At 41.8% G+C, this 21,308-nt stretch overlaps 1 protein-coding gene across 1 annotated transcript in view; it reads left to right on the top strand.

Moving 5' to 3' along the window:
* mcm3ap (minichromosome maintenance complex component 3 associated protein) overlaps positions 1–21,308 on the top strand; it is a 57,450-nt gene that overhangs the window by 24,443 nt on the left and 11,699 nt on the right. Inside the window, exons 12-21 of the mRNA XM_055638194.1 lie at positions 3,106–3,159; positions 5,009–5,220; positions 5,358–5,470; positions 8,712–8,843; positions 9,267–9,380; positions 12,574–12,726; positions 13,142–13,297; positions 16,901–16,969; positions 18,376–18,510; positions 19,296–19,446. Of these exons, the coding sequence (XP_055494169.1) occupies positions 3,106–3,159; positions 5,009–5,220; positions 5,358–5,470; positions 8,712–8,843; positions 9,267–9,380; positions 12,574–12,726; positions 13,142–13,297; positions 16,901–16,969; positions 18,376–18,510; positions 19,296–19,446 (1,289 nt within the window). The remainder of the gene's footprint in view (positions 1–3,105; positions 3,160–5,008; positions 5,221–5,357; positions 5,471–8,711; positions 8,844–9,266; positions 9,381–12,573; positions 12,727–13,141; positions 13,298–16,900; positions 16,970–18,375; positions 18,511–19,295; positions 19,447–21,308) is intronic.

Raw genomic sequence — 21,308 nt, 5'->3', positions numbered from 1 at the left:
TTCTGGCAACGACCTCCGTCAAGCTACGCTCATTGGCGTCAAACTAGTTGAAAATGTTGAAAATTTAGCGGCGACCAGAAAGATGCTACGACTTTTTGCGTGACTGAGGAGACTACTCCCGGCGACCACCGGCGAACATGTGGCGACAAACTAGTTGCCTGTAGTTGCGAAAAAAATCGCCTACGTGGAACAGGCCCATTAAGTTGTTGTGAGCAAATTAAGTTAATTTGGGAGGTAAAATTGAAATCTATCCTGATTGACCCCGAATGCATCTTTAAAGCACACAAGCAACTTTGTATCAATACAATGTCAGACTGGTCCCGACCCGAAATGTCTGCCCGTACCCTCCACAGATGCTGCCTGACCCACTGAGTTCTTCCAGCACGTTATGTTTTACTCAAGATTCCAGAATCTGCAGTTTTTTAAATTTTATTTTACCTTTTTTATATGGTACATTATAATTTTATATTTTTTATATGGTACATTATAATTTTATAAATTTTGCAGTATTCACCCCACTCTCCATCTCTCCCCCACCCAACTCGCACCAGCTTCTCGTTTTCACACAACTGCTAACCATGGCCGGTTTCCTTTATCATTGTTACTTTTTTTCATATCTTTCATTCATTGTTCTACATCATCATCTATATCTCTCATTTCCCTTTCCCAAGACTTTTATCTGAAGTAGGGTCCCAACCCGAAACGTCACCAATTCCGTCTCTCCAGAGATGCGGCCTGTCCCACAGAGTTACTCCAGCTTTTTGTGTCTAGCTGTAATGATAAAATTTAGACTGTAAGTAATTTCTGTCTAGAAAGGAACTGCAGATGCTGGTTTAAGCCAAAGATGGACATAAAAAGTTTGAGTAACTTAGCGGGTCAGTCAGAATCTTTGGAGAAAAGGATGGGTGCTGTTTTCGGTTCGAGGTCTGGTCTAAAGAAGGGTCTTGACCCGAAACGTCACCTATTCCTTTTCTCCAGAGATGCTGTCTGACTCACTGAGCTCATCCAGCTTTTTGTGTTCTTTGACTAAATATGACTAGACTAAGTGGGACCCATTGGGTCCCAGCCACACGGTCCCCCAATGCAATATTCCACCAATTCCAATATTGGTGGCCAGTAGGGGTGGGGGGGGGAGGCTTTCTGGAGCGCTAGTATAGGTGTTGTGCGCTGAAGGGACTGGTTTCCAGAGGGCTAGAATGGACATTGTGGGCCGAATGGATTCTTGGGCTGGCGGCTCAGTCATTCAAGCCTGTTGTGCTGGCAGCTCACTCACTCACGGCTGGTGGGCTGGCAGTTGACTCACGGCTAATCCTTGAAATTCTATTTCAAGATGGGTACAAGGCCACCAAATTCAAGTGCAGTTTCATACCACTTCAAGCAGGGTGCAAGGCCACTAAAGACAGCGAGTCGTGACCTATCCCTCCCCCATCTTGCAGAGACTGAGCCGCGCCCACACTTCCGGGTTGTATAGTCCCTCCCCATCCCACCAGAAGGGGCGTGGCCTTCATGGCGTGATTGACAGGAGAGAGAATCTCAACATTTTTTAAACACTAATAACTTTTATTTTTCATCGATGGGAAAAATCCTTGGCACCTGATGAGCGGAGGGGGACTCTGAATAAGATGGCCAAAAATCACAGCCGTACGTGGTAGCGTTTTTTCTAAAATCAATATAAAGCGCAAACAGGAAGTGGTCGAGATTAAACATTTAATTATATATAGCAGGCAAGGCAGCTTTAATTAGGCAAGGCAGCTTTAATTAGGCAAGGCAGCTTTAGCACTTTCAAACCAAAGGCAATGCAACTTTAGCACTTTCAAACTACATTTTCAAACCACATTAAGGGCACTGACAGGTCAGTAAAACCACTCACAGTTTAGTAGACATGTGTTCAGTGTTATTCACAGCTCAGACTGAGAATTGCGACCTCTCGCTCCTCCATCTTGCAGAGAACTGAGGCACCTCTACACTTCCGGGTTTTATAGTCCCTCCGGAAGGGGCGTGGCCTTCAGGAGAGAGAATCTCAACATTTTTTTAAAAACAAATAACTTTTATTTTTCATCGATGGGGAAAAATCCACTTGTCCTGCGCAGCGGAGGGGGACTCTGAGTAAGATGGCCAAAAATCACAGCCGTAAGTGGCAGAGTTTTTTCTAAAATCAATATGCAGAGCAACAAGAAGTGGTCAAGATGAGACATTTAGTAATATAGATTATCCGTTTTGTTGCCTGTTTTCCAAAATCCTTACTCAAATACCAACGTATTTGTAATAAGAAAGAGATGCTAAACCAAGGCTCGGGCTTCCACTTCAAGGGGATGTTAGTAATACAAAAATGCCGAATGAGTAAGATCAGTTAGTGAAATTCTGAAACCCTTTCTACAAACGGCTGTTGAATTTCTGGCAGTTGTAAATGTCACAACTTGGAAATTATAGATTTTCCTTGGATAAGGTTATTACAAGAGAGTTACAAGGTGTTGTAAGAAAGATCTGGACCAATTTGGTGGTTGAGTTTAAAGTGCAAATCAGCCATGGTCTAATAATACAAGGACCTAAATGCCCTCAAATATTTAGTTACTACTTTGGGCAGGGTATTGTGTTTCATGGTTAATTCTCAATCAGCATCACTAAAAACAGGATACCTTGCCATCACTACATTGAAAGTATGACCTCATTGGTTGCCATTTTTCCTACAGTGCAAGTTCTATCTTTTGAATTAACATACAGCGCTTTACAGTGCATAACTAGATCATTTGGATGTGGAAGGTGCTATATGAATTCCTTTATTTTCAACTTTTTTCATTTTGTTTTTTTTTTCTCTTGACTTCCGCCCCCTCTTCCCTTGCATTTCTCATCCTTCTCTTCCCTCCAGTTTAGATAGCGATTCTAGAGTGCTGTAAGGTTGTGATAGCTTGGACCTGAATGGGAATTTCTAAAAAAAATCCTACAGTTCTGTGTCAAAATTTGGGAGATACTAATTTCATTAATAATGCCCAAGCCCAGTGGCTTCGAGGTATGTTTAAACAAGGCACTGGTTTTGTGCTGTTGATAGTAATTGTGAAATGGACTTGCACCGTAGCTTTCAACAACTATATTTTGTTTTGACTTCAGATGATCATGAAGCAGAACCAAAAGTTGAACCTCCACCTGTAACATTATCCACAAGTAAGTAAAGAGTTTCTGTGAGTTAGATTTTATGGCAATAAAACATGGATTTGGGTAGTATTTTGAGGTGAGATTTTTGCACCTAGTAACATTCTAACTGCTCAGGTTACCCAAAGTTTTGAATTAATCTAGATGTTAGTTAAATGTTAAGCTGACAATATGTGAAATCACCGTGGAAGATCAGTTATTTCCTTTTCCCAAGTAATATCCCCTTGACGTAGAAACAAGGAACTGCCAATGTTGATTTACACAAAAGGACACAAAGTGCTGGTATAATGTAGCAGGTCAGGCAGCATCTCTGGAGAACATGGATAGATGATGTTTTGGATCGGGTCCCTTCTTCAGACATATCAGCTTGACTCTCCAGTTAATGATAGAACTGCATTGGGACTGTGTACTGTCCTTTTTGTTATGCCATACGGATGAAAGGTTCTTCACTAAAATGTGAGAAGTTCAGCATTAAAATGGTAAAATTCCAGTGTAGTTCGTTTTACCTTGTATTGTTCCCACCAGTACTTGCATGAATGTTATTGCAGCATGAAATGCTTATTGTAGACATAGAACAGAGAAGAGCACAACACAAGAACAAGCTCTCTGACCCATCATGTCTGTGCCAAAGATGATGCCAATCTAGATAATCCCATCTCCTGTCAAATTTTTGGAGCTAAAATTCTCCTTCATGCAAAACATTAACCACTAATAGTTTAGATTAGAAAACTGGAACAAAGGATCATGGATATACACAGGCCATACAATGTCAGTGGAAAGAGATATTCAGCATTTTGTGTATATGTTCGGTTTAAATCTGCAGTTCCTTCCTCCACAATATTTTTGCATGATAGAAACATAGAAATTAGGTGCAGTAGGCCATTTGGCCCTTCGAGCCTGCACCGCCATTCAATATGATCATGGCTGATCATTCAACTCAGTATCCCATACCTGCCTTCTCTCCATACCCTCTGATCCCCTTAGCCACAAGGGCCACATCTAACTCTCTCTTAAATATAGCCAATGAACTGGCCTCGACTACCCTCTGTGGCAGAGAGTTCCAGAGATTCACCACTCTCTGTGTGAAAAAAGTTCTTCTCATCTCAGTTTTAAAGGATTTCCCCCTTATCCTTAAGTTGTGACCCCTTGTCCTGGACTTCCCCAACATCGGGAGCAATCTTCCTGCATCTAGCCTCTCCAACCCCTTAAGAATTTTGTACGTTTGCTACCCGCCAATCCTCAGGAACTACTCCAGAATCTAAAGAGTTTTGAAAGATTATTACTAATGCATCCACTATTTCTGGAGCTACTTCCTTAAGTACTCTGGGATGCAGCCTATCTGGCCCTGGGGATGTATCGGCCTTTAATCCATTCAATTTACCCAACACCACTTCCCGGCTAACCTGGATTTCACTCAATTCCTCCAACTCCTTTGACCCGCGGTCCCCTGCTATTTCCGGCAAATTATTTATGTCTTCCTTAGTGAAGACGGAACCAAAGTAGTTATTCAATTGGTCCGCCATATCCTTGTTCCCCATGATCAACTCACCCGTTTCTGACTGCAAGGGACCTACATTTGTTTTAACTAATCTCTTTCTTATGATGATCATAAAAACCCAATAAGTCATTGTAATACTTTTTGTCTCCATTTTCTGTTTTTGTTCTTCTTTTGCCAATTACAGTATTGCAGTCTTGGTGATAAGAGTGGACAATACAGCAAGAGTACTGCAATGAATTGCAATAGCATTTTCCAGCTGATTCTAATTCAAAAGCAAATTTGTGTTGGATTTAGAAAAGTGGTCGAGGAAAATTTTAGTTTTTAACACACCTTTGTTTTCTGTTTTATCCTATTTATTTGTAGCTGTACAACTCAAAGACCAAATTCCTGCTCAAGAAGTACTTCCTGTTGAACAGCCACCAACTCGGTCACCGCCAGCACCAGCACCACCACCACCACCACCACCACCACCACCACTACTTCAGATTCTGCCTTCTCCAATAACTTCACTGTGTGTTGCCCCACAGGTGCCCAGTGCACCTCCACCAAAACCGCAGCCAACCTATTCTGAGAAGGTACAACCTGGACAAATTCAAATCATCATATGGGGGGGTGGTTCGTGTGTATGTGTGACGCTGCAGGCAGCCCCCCGCAATCTGAATGTTTGGATCACTGTGTCCCCTTTTTCAATATTTATTTTCATTGCTTTCAGATGATCGTTGATGCGGTAAAAGACTTGGTCAAAGATATGATAAAGGATGTTCTTCGTGTGGAGTGTGAAGAAGTGGCTAAAGCAGGAGCAACGTTTGCTGCTGATGCTATCAGGTACGTTGCTGTGATAAAGTTCCCTATTTAAAACAGACAACCACACAAAGGGTTAAAGGTAAACCAAGCCAAGCTATACTTAATTCGTCATGACGGGGATGGTGGGGACCAGTATAGAGAGTTACCAATACACTCAGTACTCCCCGAGCAGCCACCCAAAGATACAGTGTTTTACAATTTCTTATATACTCTTGAAGTCAAGTAAATGCCTTAGTCGTTTTTCCAAAAACTACTGCCAAGAAGTAACTGCTGACGTTTGTTCCAGTGACTGTTATCTTATCTTCTGCAGAGCAGCGATCTATGTATGTCAATAGACATTAGGTGCAGGAGTAGGCCATTCGGCCCTTTGAGCCAGTACCGCCATTCAATGTGATCATGGCTGATCATCCCCAATCAGTACCCTGTTCCTGCCTTCTCCCCATATCCCCCTGACTCCTCTATTTTTAAGAGCTCTATCTAGCTCTCTCTTGAAAGCATCCAGATAACCTGCCTCCACCGCCCTCTGAGGCAGAGAATTCCACAGACTCACCACTCTCTGTGAGAAAAAGTGTTTCCTCGTCTCCGTTCTAAATGCTTTTCTTCCCAATTTTTCGAGAATCTTTTGTAATTTTTCCTGTAGTCAATTCCCCTTCAACTCCATCTTTATACTCCCAATTTGTCAATCACCCCCCCCCACTATTTAGTTTAAACTCGCACGTGTAGCCCTAGCAAACCTGCCTGCCAGAATGTCAGTCCCCCTCCAGTTAAGGTGTAACCCGTCCCTTTTGTACTGGTCACCCCTACCCCAGAAGAGATCCCAGTGGTCTATAAATCTAATTTCTTGCTCCCTGCTCCAGCCCCTCAGCCACACATTCAGATCCCTTATCTTCCTGTTCCTGTCCTTATTAGCTCGAGGTACTGGAAGCAATTCAAAGATAACCACCCTAGAAGTCCGACATTTCAGTCTACTTCCCAACTCTCTGAACTCATGTTGGAGAACCTCCTTCCTCTTCTTCCCGATGTCGTTTGTGCCTATGTGCACAACTACTGCCGGCTGTTCACCTTCTCTCTCTCTCTCTCTCTCTTGAGGATGTTCTGAATTTGGCTCGTGACATCCTGAACCCTGGCATCAGGGAGCCAACAGACCATCCTCGCATCTCGTCTGCCACCACAGAATCTCTTGTCCGCTCCTCCGACAATGGAGTCACCCACCACTAGGGCTCTGCCCGACGCCGGTCGAGTCCCATCTCCAGGATTGGAGCCACCGACGTGTCCGCCGCTCGGACTGGAAACATTATCTCCCCGGACAGTTCCCAAGAGGGCGTACCTGTTTTCATTAGGCACAGCCACCTGGGTCTTCTGCACTCCACGATTTCCACCCTTTCTCTCCATCACACATCTTGGTTCTTCCCGTATCCTCGGCGTGACACCTCACTGTAGGTCCTGTCCAGGAAACTGTTGTTTTCCCGGATGGCCCTGAGGTCATCCAGCTGCTTCTCCAGTGCCCCAACTAGGTGCTTTAGTAGCTGAAGCTGGACGCACTTGCCACAGTTGTAGCAGCCAGATGCTCCATCTGTGTCCCTGGGCTCCCACATTCTGCAAGCCTCACACTGTCTCATCTGCCCCGACGTGTTCACCACGTTCCGTCCTCTCGAGCTTTATGCATAGCCTCCTCGCCGAAGACTCTCGAGCCAAAGACTCACACTTTACTCACAAGGCCGGTCCCTAAGAGCAGTCTTACTTATATTGACTGATAAATTGCCTAATTACCCGTTTACCAATTTACAAACCAAATTCTTCAGTTTTAAACTGTTTTCCCCCTCTGGCTCACTTCTAACTCTCCTCCCACTCGGGCTAGAGCCAATCACTGCTTTTTCCTGCTTCTCTTTGCTGCTGTTTCTTCAAAATCGACGGAAGCTCTGAGTTCGGTTAACTGCCCCCATACGAGGCACCAGCAGTATTTCAGTTTTCAGCTACATGAGTCAGCAATATATTTCCTCTGTCAGTAGGTTTAAAGCTACATAAGTAAGAAAATAGAAAATGGTCAAGTATCCCATCATGCAGGGTAACCGTAGCTAATAGCCATTAACACTTTCAGCTGTTCTGTTTGGGTAGTGATAAGAGGTAGTAAGCTACCCGGTCTTGCAAATTGCCAGAGGATTTAAACTGTAGAATAAGATATTAAGTTTGGTGTAAAATGGATGTTACATTTATTGATTGTTGGATTTGGGTATAGCTATTAATTATTGCCCAGTCTTATTTGTTCTTAAGCAGGTGGTGTTGAACCATCTCCTTGTGGTTTTGCATTGGTAAAGGTGATATTGACATCTTGTTGAGAGGAAAAGATATGCAGCAAGTCTGGATGGTAAGCTGCAGGTGAGGGTGTTATCAGATCTCTGCTGCCTTTGTCATCCTTGGTAATAGAGGTTGCAGGATTGGGAGATGTTGTCAGAATAATTAAACAGATTAGTGTTTTCTTTGGTATTTACTGCACCAATAGTGATGGAGTGAATGAATGTCTAGGGCAGTTTATGGATTACAAAACATGTGGGCTACTTTGTCCTGCAGGTAGTTGAGCTGTTTGAGAGTTTTAGACCTGTCCTCATCCAGGCAAGTATACTATATTCCATCACACTACTGCCGCATGCTTTCATACGGTGGAAAGGCCTCGGGATATCGGTATGTTAGTTACTTGTCACAAGATATATGTAGTCAGTGACCTGCTCCACATATTGCTTGAACTGGAGCCTGTGGGGATTTAAGTCAATGTTGGTTCTTGGGGGATTTGATAGTGGAAACGAGGCCACAAACGAGCATATTCTTCAAAGATGTCCTCATCCAGGCAAGAGGTATGTTATTTTCTGAGAAGTTGCAAATGGAATGAAATAATTACCAGATTTGATCAACTTTCTGATATAAAACATTTGCTTCAGAAATATGTAGCACTGCATTAAAATCAGCTAAAAATGTAGATTGTTGCAGCTGGATAGCAATCAGTGGGCAGAAGAATAGTTTTGAGAAGTCAACTGGTGAGGGAGAAACAGAAAGCTTTCCCTTTCAAGGTTAGTGCTTGTCCGAATGAGCTTTAATCTGCATTGTATATTTTACATCTGCTGTTTGTCTAAAAGTTTAATTCTGCCACAGCTGGGAAGCAGGATCTGTTCCATTCCCTTTTCAAAAGGAAAACAAAGAATTATTGTGACAAGGTCCGCTTTTAAGGTATCCCTTGGTTTTCTCAAGGTGGTCATTTTTATCTTGCTAGTATGTCAAACCTGTCCACTGAGGAATTAATTGCAGAAGTTACCGAAGAGATGCTGAAGGATACTTCATCTGAAGAAGTTCGGGCAGAGAAACAGAGGATTGAAGATGAAAAGCAAAGGATTGAACAAGCCAGGTGGGTAGTGACATCTTCACAATCTTTGTTGTTTCTGAACTTTTGAGCATCCCATCTTTTCTTCATTCTGCTCTGGTCCTGTCTGCCTAGCTTACACCTTTGGAATTCCTTCCTTAAAACTTGCTGCTCTCCTGAATACTGGTTTCTAAAACTTAGCATTATAACCAAACTCTTGGTAACTTGCCCTAGTATATCCTTGCGTTATTTGTGTCAAATATTGCGGAATAAATTTTGTGACATTGGGTGTTTTAGCACTGCTTTATAAATCTACACCTGTCAGCAGATATGAGTGTGGTGGCTATCTGCTGTCATTGACATCTGCGACTTGGATTTTTAGATGTTCCAGATGCAGGTCCTGTGCAATCCAGATGTGTGTACAGTGTTTAAAAGTGATTTCTGTTGAATGTTTTCTGTGTGTTGCAGACGGAAGCAGGAATGGGAATTGTGGAAGAGCCGCTACAGTCTAGCACTGTGTGATGAGATTACAGATCGAGTTGTGGAAAACTCTGTTAGAAAATGTGCAACTCATGAGCTGAGGTGATTATTAACAAAGTAGCTTTGGAGACCAATGGAGTGTGAAATGGTGCCACATGAGCAGAGTTTGTGATCCCTGAATCCCGGTAGGTAGCTGGGTGGGAATACGGAATCAGAGTTTGGATAAGTCTTTAGGTGTGGTTGCAGGACAATATAATTACCTTGAACAATGATATGACATTACTTGTCCTATGCTTGCAACCATACACACAGGGAAGTACACAAACCTGTTTCACGTGCAACACTGAATGAACAAAGCAGATAGCTTGGTTTATTTGGTCCAGGCTGGAATGGTTTGTGGTCCCAGAGTTCTTCATTATTTTCAAATAATTTGACATTTCTTGGTAATTGAATGGACACTGTTCCAACGTACAAAGCATTGCCTTGTGCATTGCTTGTGAGGCCTTTGTATGCCCAGCTTGCTACCTTTTGTCTTGTAATTCTAGTATATTTTACCTGCACAAATGAAATAATGTTTGTCATTCCTGAGCAAAACCTAATTAAATCTAATGGAAGATTTGGAACATTGCCTGGCATGTAAATCATCTCAATCTTAATATTAGCACAATTGCCTATCAATATTTCCACATTTATTGAATCCTTTTTTAAATTAGGGGAGCGGGTGTTAATGATAAGGACACAATTTAATATCCAACCTTAGAGAGCCTTGAGAATGCCACTGCTTTCCATGTAACAAAGATGCCCCATAAAAAGTTCCTAATTTGCCCCTTTTAAGGAGCAATAACAGTATATTTCCAAGTGGGCAAGAAACACCACCAAACTCTTCGGATTTGGAGGGGAGTTTGCAAGTGGTGAATTTTCAGTGTGCCTTCTAAACTAATGGTAGAAGTTTGAGAGTTTTCCAAGTTCCAGTGAAGAATAATTAACTATAAAGAAACTGAAGTGTATTTTATAAACATTGGACATAACAGCCAAGTTATGTTGATGGTGAACGTTCTGAGTGGCTGATGGGATTCCAATCAAGTGGATTGCTTTATCCCAGATTTTGTCAAGTTATTTGGAGATGCATGAGGCCACACAACTGGAGTCTATTGTTCACATTTTAGATGCATGTTATACAAGGTGGAAGGGGTTTAGAGAGTCAAGAAGTGAGTTTCTCCCAACCTCTGCCCTGCCTTTAAAATAACAACATTTGTATGACTGATATAGGGTAACTCCCAGGATTCTGGTGGTTATGCCATTGACTGTAATGGGGAACCAGTTAAAATTCTGTTTGCCGAAGAAGAAGAATCATTGTACAGTGCATGTTCACCAATTGCAAAATGCATATAAGCACATCCTTCAAGATTAGTGTGTGATAGCACAGAGGGTCTTTGGCCCACCACGTCTATGCCAACTATCAGGTAGTTATCCACACTGATACCATTTACCATCACTACAAAACCTTGGTGTTTTAAATGTCCATTCAGATACTTAAATGGTGTTTGAGCATCTGCCACCACTGATCCCTGAGGCATTGTTTTCTGGACCTCTGGATGAAAAACATTCTTCCTTGGATCCCATCTAATCATATTCCGTATCAATCTATGCCCTCTAGTCTTAACCACCACTGCCATTAGGAAGGATTTGTTACAATTTACACTATCTATTGCTTCTCAAAGAGCTTCTGTGGTGTGTGCCTATAATTTTGAAGGATATACTTGTATGCCTTTTGCATTCAGAAAACACGTACCAAGCAATGATTATTCATCCACAAACATTTGTCCTCTTGACATTCAAAATCAATAGCATAACTATTAGCATCCTGGGAGTCGCACTGAATCGGTCATAGAAATGTTGAGGTTCTAAAGGCTGGGTAGAGATGAGGAGTAAATCACTTCCTCATAGATCCATCCAATACAGTCAATCCCCATAAATTAAATGTGCTGTTACAGCAACACGCTGGTGAAACTCCTCTACAGTGAGTCCAGTGTAATTACATTCTTCCTATAGTGTAATGACAAGAACTCCACACAATATTTTGGCTGTGGCCTAACAAATGCTTTATAAATTTGTTCCAAGACTTGTACATCAGCACTAATGTAAGCAGAGAGAATGCTGGATCGTGGGGGTCTCATCAGAACTGGGAACGAGGCAAACTAAGCTTGTGAAGCTGCAGGGAGGAATTGCTCTGATAGAGGAAAATTAGGGTGACTAGGAGATAAGCTGTAGACTAGTTTATCTGGTCAATGAGTGTGTGAACTTAGATTAAAGAAGGTAGACAAAAGAAGGTAGGAGTTGTGAAATGCGGAGCAAGAAGACATGCTAGGCAAGTCAGAATGGCAACATTGCCAGCATAGACGAGGTGGGCCAAATGGTCTGTTTCCAATCTGTATATGATCCAGGACTCAAAGTTCATGCTTCTGTCTGGGCACATTGTGCATCCTGGACTTGATATTCTACAACTTGGGGGAAACTTACTGTTTCAGTTGTTCATCTGTGATTATTGGTTCAGCTTGTTTTTTTTCCTCCCCATTTTCTTTTATTTTCTTCTAGGAGAAGAGGACCTGCCAAGCATGTCTTCCTGCTCTGCATTTCACAACGCCTACATTATTTTGACTATGTTCTTGCTCTCAAACTGTTTCTATTCACCCCTTGACCAGAAAACCTTGTTTACATCTTCTCCCCATAGTCATCCCGGTTTTATATCATTGGAGAATTTGCTGCTCCCATGCAGCTTAACACACTTTTTTTGCCGCCTTAGTTCTGACAAAGGATTGTCAATCTGAAACGTTCTCTGGCCCCCTTCCCATGGATGCTATGTGATCCACTGAGTATTTTCTATTGTTATTTCGGATCTCCAGTTTTAAAAATTATTTTTGTGCCCTGCACATATATTTTGTGCCCCAGCCAATGAAATCAAAACATCCTTTGTGCTGCTGTATCTCCCCATTTACCTGTGCTGCCACCTTCAGAGATCTATGGACTTGTAGACCAATTTTGATCGTCAAGATTCTTGGGAGCCCCATCATTCATGTTGTATGTCCTTGCCTTATTTAAATCCCTAAAATAGCTTCCTTCATGCTAGTCAGTATAAAATTCCATTGGCTGGTGCTCGTTTCAATTAACCAGCTAATAATTAATATCATAGCCGAAACTGCTCTCCTGATGATCAACAGCACTCCTAATCTTCATGTTGTCTACCGACTTGCCTTGGTAGATATTTGTGCCGAGCCTCTCATTTTAACTGTTGTAGGTTTGCAATGGAAGAAGACAGGCGAGCGCGTATCAATCGTTGTTCTACAGAACTTTGTAGCTCCCTCATCAAAGAAACGCTGGAGAGTGAGATCTTCCAGGCTGTCAAGGAGACACTGCAAGAAGTTCATTGTTTCTGCAAATACTTAAAGAAGTAAGTGAAAGTAAAATGTGTCTCATAACGTTCTGAATTCCATGATCATGAAATGAAACTTTTTGATGCCAACAAATGTGCTCATGTTCAGAGATAAGTTTCTTTCAAATTTCACAGGTTCAGCGATTTAGCAGGGATACAGGAGATGGTAGTTTTCAAACATGTGTCTGAATTGAGTGCAAAAAACTATTTGGTGAATATTGTGGAATATTTAAACTGCTACCACTACATGAGCCAGTAAATTAGATGTAGAACTGAGAGTGTTTTAACAGTGCTCTATACAGTAATCAAGTCCATTTAGAATTTCTATGATGTATAGCAAGGGAGACATGATGTTGATGGGCAAGGGGTGAGCGTGAGACTTCACAATTGGGCATTTTTTTAATTACTACTTAATTTCCAAATATTTAACCAGATGGAGAGCAACAGCAGAGGCCCGGAAACGCCTGCGAAAACAAATGACGATGTTCCCGGCAGCACCTGGAAGTGCGGGCCCTGGCTACAAATTGAGTCCCCAGAAGATGAGCCCAGAAATGCGCCCAGATGACAACCTCAGCATTTCTTGTACACGGTAATGATATATAATATCGAACCATGGAGTTGTTAAAGCAGGCCATCAGCCCAGTTGGGTCTGTATTAGCTCCTGGTAAGGCATTCATGTTTTCCCACCCTAGCCCTGCATGTTTTCTGTTCATACTTAAAATTGCAAAGATGTGGTTGGTAGGTTAATCGACCTAGTTGAAGAAAAGCATGCCTCTACTGTTGTACGAACCCTTTTGTATTATTGGGGGGGGGTGGCAGATGCTGGAAAAAAAACAGAACAGGCCCTTTTTGGGAGGGCCCAACCAGTCAAGTGCTTAAGGGAGCGATAGGACCAGTCTGTTTTGTTCAAACTTATCACTATTGTCGTGGGCTAATATTTTCCTACATCACACCTTATTGAAGGCCTTTACTATTTAGCATGATCTTTGCCAATCACTTTAAATCTAAGCATTCTGATTTGCTAACATCAGGGCTGCCAACTCTCACGCATTGAGCGTGAGACTCACGCATTTGACGAAATTCTCACACTCTCACGCTGATGACAGACATTCTCACGATCAAAATTTAAATATATATAAATAAATAGATAGATAAATATATAAATAAAGCCGCACTGCTCCACACTCACCAATGAGAATAGTTTTCTGTCGGCGGGTTCCCCGTAAGGAACGAGCATTGGCTTAAGCCTATCGCACACTATTTAAAATGGCAATGTAGACAAAAATGCTGGAGAAACTCAGCGGGTGAGGCAGCATCTATGTCTGAGTATGACCCTTCTTCACACTCAAGCATTTCTCCGGCATTTTTGTCTACCGCTCCAGATGCTGCCTCACCCGCATTCATATTTCCGTGCAGATGGTGTGATAGGTGAGACAGCAGTGGTCCCAGCACCGACCTCCCCGCGGCACCGCTCACGCCTCCCACCGGCGGCTCTGTGTCCGGTGGCCGCTCTGTCCACACCGCATGGAGTTTTAACCCCGGCCCGGAGCCAGGAGCGGACCGGATAAGTGGTGGCGTCGGAGCCGCGGGGATGAATCTCGGGCTCCGCTCCGATACCCATCCCCCCCCGGCTTACTGTCCCTCACCTCCCCCGGACCCCAACTGGACACAGAACACCTGGGCCAGCCCGCATTCCCGGGGAGGGGGGAGAGAGGGAAATGCTCCCCGGACATCGCCAAGTCCCCGCTCATTCCGGTTGTTGTCGTCGCTTCACTGACACACTCTCACACACAACCTAACACACATCAGGTTTAAAGGGATATGGGCCAACTGCAGATAAATGGGACTAGTTTAGATGGGGCATCTTGATCTGCATGGACAAGTTGGGATGAAGGGCCTGTTTCCATGCTGTAAGACTATGACATACTGTAGAAAGGGTGCAATTGCTCTGGAGGGGATCCAGGGGGTGATTTATGAACATATTGGGCTGGAATTATTTTTCACTTTGAAGAAAGATTTGATAACTGGGATTATATTCTCTGCAGCAACGGAGTTGAAGAAAAGACTTAGTTGAGGTGAATAATATTATGAGAATAGGACCTGTTTCGCTTAACAAAGAGTGTAAGAAGGAACTGCAGATGGTGGTTTAAATTGAAGATAGACACTAAAAGCGTGAATAACTCAGCAGGACAGGCAACATCGCTGGAGAGAAAGAATAGGTGATGTTTCTGGTCGAGATCTTCAGACTGAAGAGGTTGAAAACCAGCCATAAAACTCAATGACTTGAGATGTGTGTTAACCATCTAAAGGCAGAAATCAGAATCGCATGTTCATCTTTATTGACGTGACACCTTAATGAATATATTACAGAAAAAATAATTTAATGAGGTGGCACGTTGGCGCAGCGGTAGAGTTTCTGCCTTGCAGCAACGCAGACCTAGATTTGATCCTTACTACGGGTGGTATCTGTATAGTATTTGTACATTCTCCTTATGATCACATGGTTTTCTCTGGATATTCCGGTTTCTCCATCATCCGAAAGAATTGCAGGTTTGTAGGTTAATTGGCTTCTGTAAATTGTTCCTGGCGTGTAGGATACAACTGGTGTATGGTAGATTGCTGGCCGGTGTGGACTTGGTGGGCCGAAGGGCCTGTTTCCATATATATGTATGTATATGTGTGTATGTATATGTGTGTATGTATATATCTCTATATCTATCTATATCTCTATATCTCTATATCTCTATATCTCTATATCTCTTAATTCCATTGAACCATATACGGTTGAATATGTGGCATTATCTTCTTCTCGTTTCTATAGTCAAAGGGTGAGATTGATTTATTTGTGCAGAAAAGTGATGGAGGTCTGACTCCTCTTGCCTTGTTTCAATGTTTTTGTTTCTCTATATTTATGCATAACAGCATGAATTATAATCTGATTTCCATACATAAATATACTAAGGTCATTCATGTGCTGCAACTGTTGATCAGAGCCTGCTATACTGTGGAATGTAATTTAGCCTAACCTTATTCAAACCTAATCCAATTTGAAGCATAAATGTTGCATTCAAGTGTAAGTTAAAAGATTTGCTACAGTATGCACCAGATTGCATAATTTCACGCTGAAAAATGCAAAAGCTCCCTACCGTGGTAGGGATACACGCCCCCCCTCCTGCATTCTTTCTCCCCCCCCCCTCAGTCGCTACACTCTCTCGCAATTTCTCACTCTCAACTCTCACCCAATGTTGGCAGTCCTGTAACATGCAATCATCTGCCCATCAAATTACCCTCCACCAGTGGTGGGCCTATTACATGCTAGGCGTTGACCTGCCCCTCTTCCAGCTTCCCCCTTCCCACCCCCTTACTATCAGTCTGAGATGCAACCCGACCCAAATCGTCACCTATTCATGTTCTCGAGCGATGCTGCCTGACCCGCTGAGCTACTTCAGCACTGTGTCGTCTTTAGTAAAACTGCAACTGAAGTTCTTTGCTTCTTGGTAATAGGTTGATACAGATGAGGGAGAGTTTGATAGGCAGATGGTGGAAGTCATGTTGCAGCTTTATAGGGCTTTGGTTAGACCGCATATGGTGTGCATTTCTGGTTGCCCCTTTACAGGAAGGATGTGGAGTCTTGGGAGAGGATGCTGAGGAGATTTATCAGAAGGCTGTCTAAATTAGAGGATGTTACCTATTAGGAGAGTTGTACAAACTTAGATTGCTTTCTCTGGAACGTTAGAGATTGAGGGGACACATGAAAGAAATATGTCAAATTATGAGACGCATAAATAGGGTCGTCAGAAACTTTTTCCCGGGATCATTTTTTGCATTTCATACCAGTAAAAAAAATTTTTTAAGGCTAAGGTATGGATTTTACTTTTCTACTCCAAAGACGGATTGTTCTCACTGGAGAATTGTGCTCGGAGAGCTTCAGTTAGAGCTCTATCTTTGATAGACACGTGTACCTTGCTTCTTTGAAGATTGGGGAATTAATTTTGAGGCCAAAGAAAAAATATATTTATTTTTCCATCTGACTTTCTCTTCTGGATGTATTGGAGACTCCAGTTGTGTGGTGCTCATGGCTGATGGTAATCAGATTATAATGTTGGTCATGATGCAGAATGGAACATGGAATGATGTGATGAGAAAATACAAACATGACCCATAAGGTATATTTATTTTTCTTATGTTGCAGGTTGCTGCAGAAGAGGAAGGAGATAGCTCACCAAGTCAGAATTCAGAATTTCTATCAACAGCTCCTCTGGTAAAGAAACTGATGATAAAAACAATGGTTTGCAGTTTTTTATTTCCTTTGTGACTTGACTGTCACACAATACTTTGTTAGCAAAGTGATTTCATAGTAGTCAAAGCTTCAAAATCAGAAACTAAGCGGCTAATTTGTACTCAAAAGCTACCACATACATTGTGATAATTTTGCAATTAAATAGGAATTGCTAAAAATGTATAGCAGCTTGGGTAGTATCTGTAGAGAAAATAAAACAGTTAACATTTCATGTTGAAGACCTTTCATCAGAAATGGGAAAAGTAAAGGGCCTGTCCCACGAGCATGCGACCTGCATGCGGCAAGCGCGACCAAACCGGAAGCGGGGGCTGCGCGCAGGTCGAGTGATCCCCGTACAGGGCTGGTCCCACCAGCATGCGCCTGCATGTGGCGAGCGCGACCAAACCAGAAGCGGGGCCGTGCGGAGGTTGTGTGAGTGACGTGAAGTGCGAGCGAAGTCCGCGCGCGACGTACGGCGTCGAGATGCTGCGCACGCCCGTTGAGGCGGCTGCGAGCCGGCAGGCCATTGCCGTGCGGAATATTTGAACGCGGTCAGTTTTTCGGAGCCCCGCGCGATGTCGGGACCAGCTCTGCACAATTCCATACGGCTCCGGCGATCGAAGTGGGACCGGCCCCACGAGGCCGTACGGCTCAAGCAACCACGTTAAGTCGCGCTTGCCGCATGGAGTCGCATGCTCGTGGGACAGGCCCTTAAGAAATCAAACATGTTTAATATTGCAGTGAAGGGGGAGGGGTGAAGAGACCAAAGCAAATGCTTGCGACAGGGTAGCTAATGAGGTTGAATGGCAGACAGTGGTGGCACTAGCTCAGAAAGGATGATATCTCAGTGGTGTAATAAGAGGAGGTGGATGAAATCCAAAATATTGGAGAGAAGAAATTTTAATGCTGGATGTATGAGAACCAAAACTTGGAGGCTCTTCACCTCAAATTATAGAATTTGGCAATGAGTCCGAAAGGCTGTAACATGCCCAATTAGAAGATATGATGGTGCTTCTTCACCTTGCATTTGGAACATTGGAAGAGGTCAGGGTTGAATGGAGAATTTAAGTGATAGGAAAATGGAACCTTGGAGTCCCCTTTGTCAACTGAAGGAAGCGGTTCTGCAAAACAGAACACTAATCAGCATTTCATTTCCAATGTAGAGGAGATCATGTTGTGGACTTAATGCAGTAACCAGATTGGAAGTAGAAATGAAATACTGCTTCATTAATTATTAATTGGACCCTGAATAATGGGAAGGAAAGCAGTGGAAGGGCCTGTATTTTGCATTTGCTATGAGGTCCATAAATGTTTGAAAGTTTCTTTGTTGGGTGGAGAAAATGAGAAGTAATATATAAAGTTAATAAATCTGAATATTTATCTTGTAGTCAGGCTGCATGGACACCCATGGATTTGTTCAAGTTGGTTGCTGAAAGCTTCCCAGTTTGTAAGAAGAGAATCTTCTGGAAGGTTATTCTACTGTTGCCAAGTGATGAAGAATGTGGACTTGGTGACACCAACAGGTGAGAAGAAGTTTCCAACCTCATTGAACAGCTACATGTCTAAAAGCGTACTTTGTTGGGCATCAGTTGCTTGCTGAGTCCCAGCTGTTTTTCTTGTTGGGAAAATGAAAATGTGGCATACCTCCTCATTTGGCTTTTAACCAGCACTGTCATCCAGACAGATTAATCAGGCACCAGTCCTCATCTGGGAGGGTGAGTCTCTGATCTACCTTCGGGTCTGTCAAATTGCCTTTATAACAGTCAATCAATGATGAGCAGAATTTCCCTCCATCCTGGCCATCTCATCACTTACCTTGGTTGATCTTGTTTGTATGGAAGCAATATACTTCTGCAAAATGAGACTACGCAGGAACATTCCTATGGCAAAACTTCTAAATATATGAAAAGTAAGTAGTGTGAGTGATATTACTGTAGTATTCACCCACAGGCATAACATCATTCATTCACCAATTTTAAATAATACTACTGTGTGGAATGATGGCAAAGTGAGACATCAGTTGGTGACTTCCTCCACGCTCAGCAGCCGGGCAGTATCAGTGTACTTTATATGCTCTATTAAAATTTGAGGTACTGCTAAAGTTTAATCAAAGCTAGTTAATTGTAGCAATCATAATAGGATATTTTACGAGGTAATATTTAAAAAGTTGGGATTAACGTGTTGCAAGAAAACCACAATTATTCAATCATTATTTAACCTGTCGCAAAATGTCTTTGTCTTTTTTTAACTTAGTTAATTTTGAAATCTTGCCAACTCTTTGTGAAATTTCTGGTTTAACACTGTTTAGAAACTTGATTGATTGGATGAAAGCAAAATTCCGAGGAGATGAATGTTTGGAGGATTTCCATAGAGATGCTGACCATGTCATTCAGACACACCAGTGCAAAGCTGTGAGCAGCAATGAAGCAATCACCGAGCTTGTGTACATCTGTGTAAAGGTAAGGGTCTCGCTTGCATGTTTGGGTAAGGCAAGTTGGAGCAGACTACGTATTATTTCAGACCTACTCCACCCGTTTATTCGGATCATTGGTGAAGTTTATTAACCTTCCCTTCCCACTTTTCCTGATTTACTTGATTCCTTTGCTCTTCAACAGTCTTATCATTCTTAGTCTTGAAAAAAAAAGTGACATCCACAGCCCTCAAATAAAGAATTCCAAATTCAAAGATTTCAAAATTCAGTGAAGAATTTTTCCCTTTGTTATAGTTCTAATCATCTTTGCCCTTGTCTTGTGACTGGCCCCTTGTTCAGACAGGTGGAATGGTCATTTATGCGGTTCATTCCTCACGGTGAGATTGCCTCAGTCTCTGGAATTTGGAAGAGAAAATCAGCCCAACATACTCAGTCATTGTTCCCACTAAGCCAAATATGTTCTTCCTCAGGCTTGGAAACTATATAAAGTACTGTAGGTATAGTCTCTTAAAATTTATAATGTTAGACCTAGTCAGAATATTGAGTATAGAAATTGGGAGGACATAAAAATTACGAAGGTTACATGGGAAAAGTATTTGATATATATTCACAAATGTTCGATTAATGTAAGACATAATCTAATTCAATTTAAAATTTTACATAGATTATATTATTCAAAAACAAGATTGAACAAATTTTATCCAAATATATCCCCTATTTGTGATAAATGTCTATCCCAAAACGCAACTATAACACACTCCTTAGTTTCCTGCATAAAACTTTATAGATTTTGGAATGATATTTTCGAAATATTTACAAAATTATTCAAGATAAGAATGGAACCTAATACTGAAATGATTATATATGGCGTAATGGAAGATGGGAATAAATTGAACACATCTCAAATTTTATTGTTTAACTATGGTTTAATAATAGCAAAAAAATGAATACTTAAATTTTGGAAAAATACATCAATACCAACGCTTAAAATGTGGATTGCAAGTATGTTGGACACCGCACATCTTGAGGAAATGCGATTCCTCCTAATGGATAAATCAGACCAATTCATAACAAGTTGGTCTCCATTTGTCGTCTTTTTGGAATCATATGGTGCAACACAATTGTAAAAACTAACTGTTTCAGGACTGGACGAGGGTTGGTCAAGATTATAAACAATGATCTCCTTACCCTTTAAAAATTTTTTTTTTTTATGTCTTCTCTTTTTTTTCTATTTTCTTTTTCTCAACTTTCTTCACTCATTCGTCTTTCTTTTTCTTCACACACTATATATCTCACGCTTTTCTATCCTTTACTATCTAATTTATTTTTCTTATTCTAATCTTTCTTTAATATAACACAAAAAAATAAGAAGCTGTACATAAAATGTATTATGAAAATATATATTAGGCACTTTGGTGCCATATGATTGCACTTCTAATAAAATAAAATATTAAAAAAAAAAGAAAGAAATTGGGAGGGCATGTTACAGTTGTAAAAAAACATTGGCGAGGCTATATTTTAAGTATTGTGTTCAGTTTTTGTCACCCTGTTACAGGAAATATGTCGTTAAGCTGGAAAGGGTGCAGAGAAGATTTACGAGGATGTTGCCAGGACTCGAGGGCCTGAGCTATAGGGAGAGGTTGAGCAGGCTACGACTTTATTCCTTGGAGTGCAGGAGGATGAGGGGTGATCTTATAGAGATGTATAAGATTATGAGAGGAATAAATAGGGTAAATGCACAAAGTCTTTTACCCAGAGTAGGTGAATCAGCCAGAGGTTTAAGGGGGAGGTGGAATTAATAGGTACATAAGGGTCAACTTTTTTTTTACACAAAAGGCGTGGGTATATGGAATGAGCTGCCAGAGCAGCATTTAAAACAAAACATTTGGA

Source organism: Leucoraja erinacea, chromosome 7 (genome assembly GCF_028641065.1).
Source record: "Leucoraja erinacea ecotype New England chromosome 7, Leri_hhj_1, whole genome shotgun sequence".
Taxonomy (NCBI): Eukaryota; Metazoa; Chordata; class Chondrichthyes; order Rajiformes; family Rajidae; genus Leucoraja; species Leucoraja erinaceus.
This window is presented reverse-complemented; position numbering and strand designations above follow the sequence as displayed.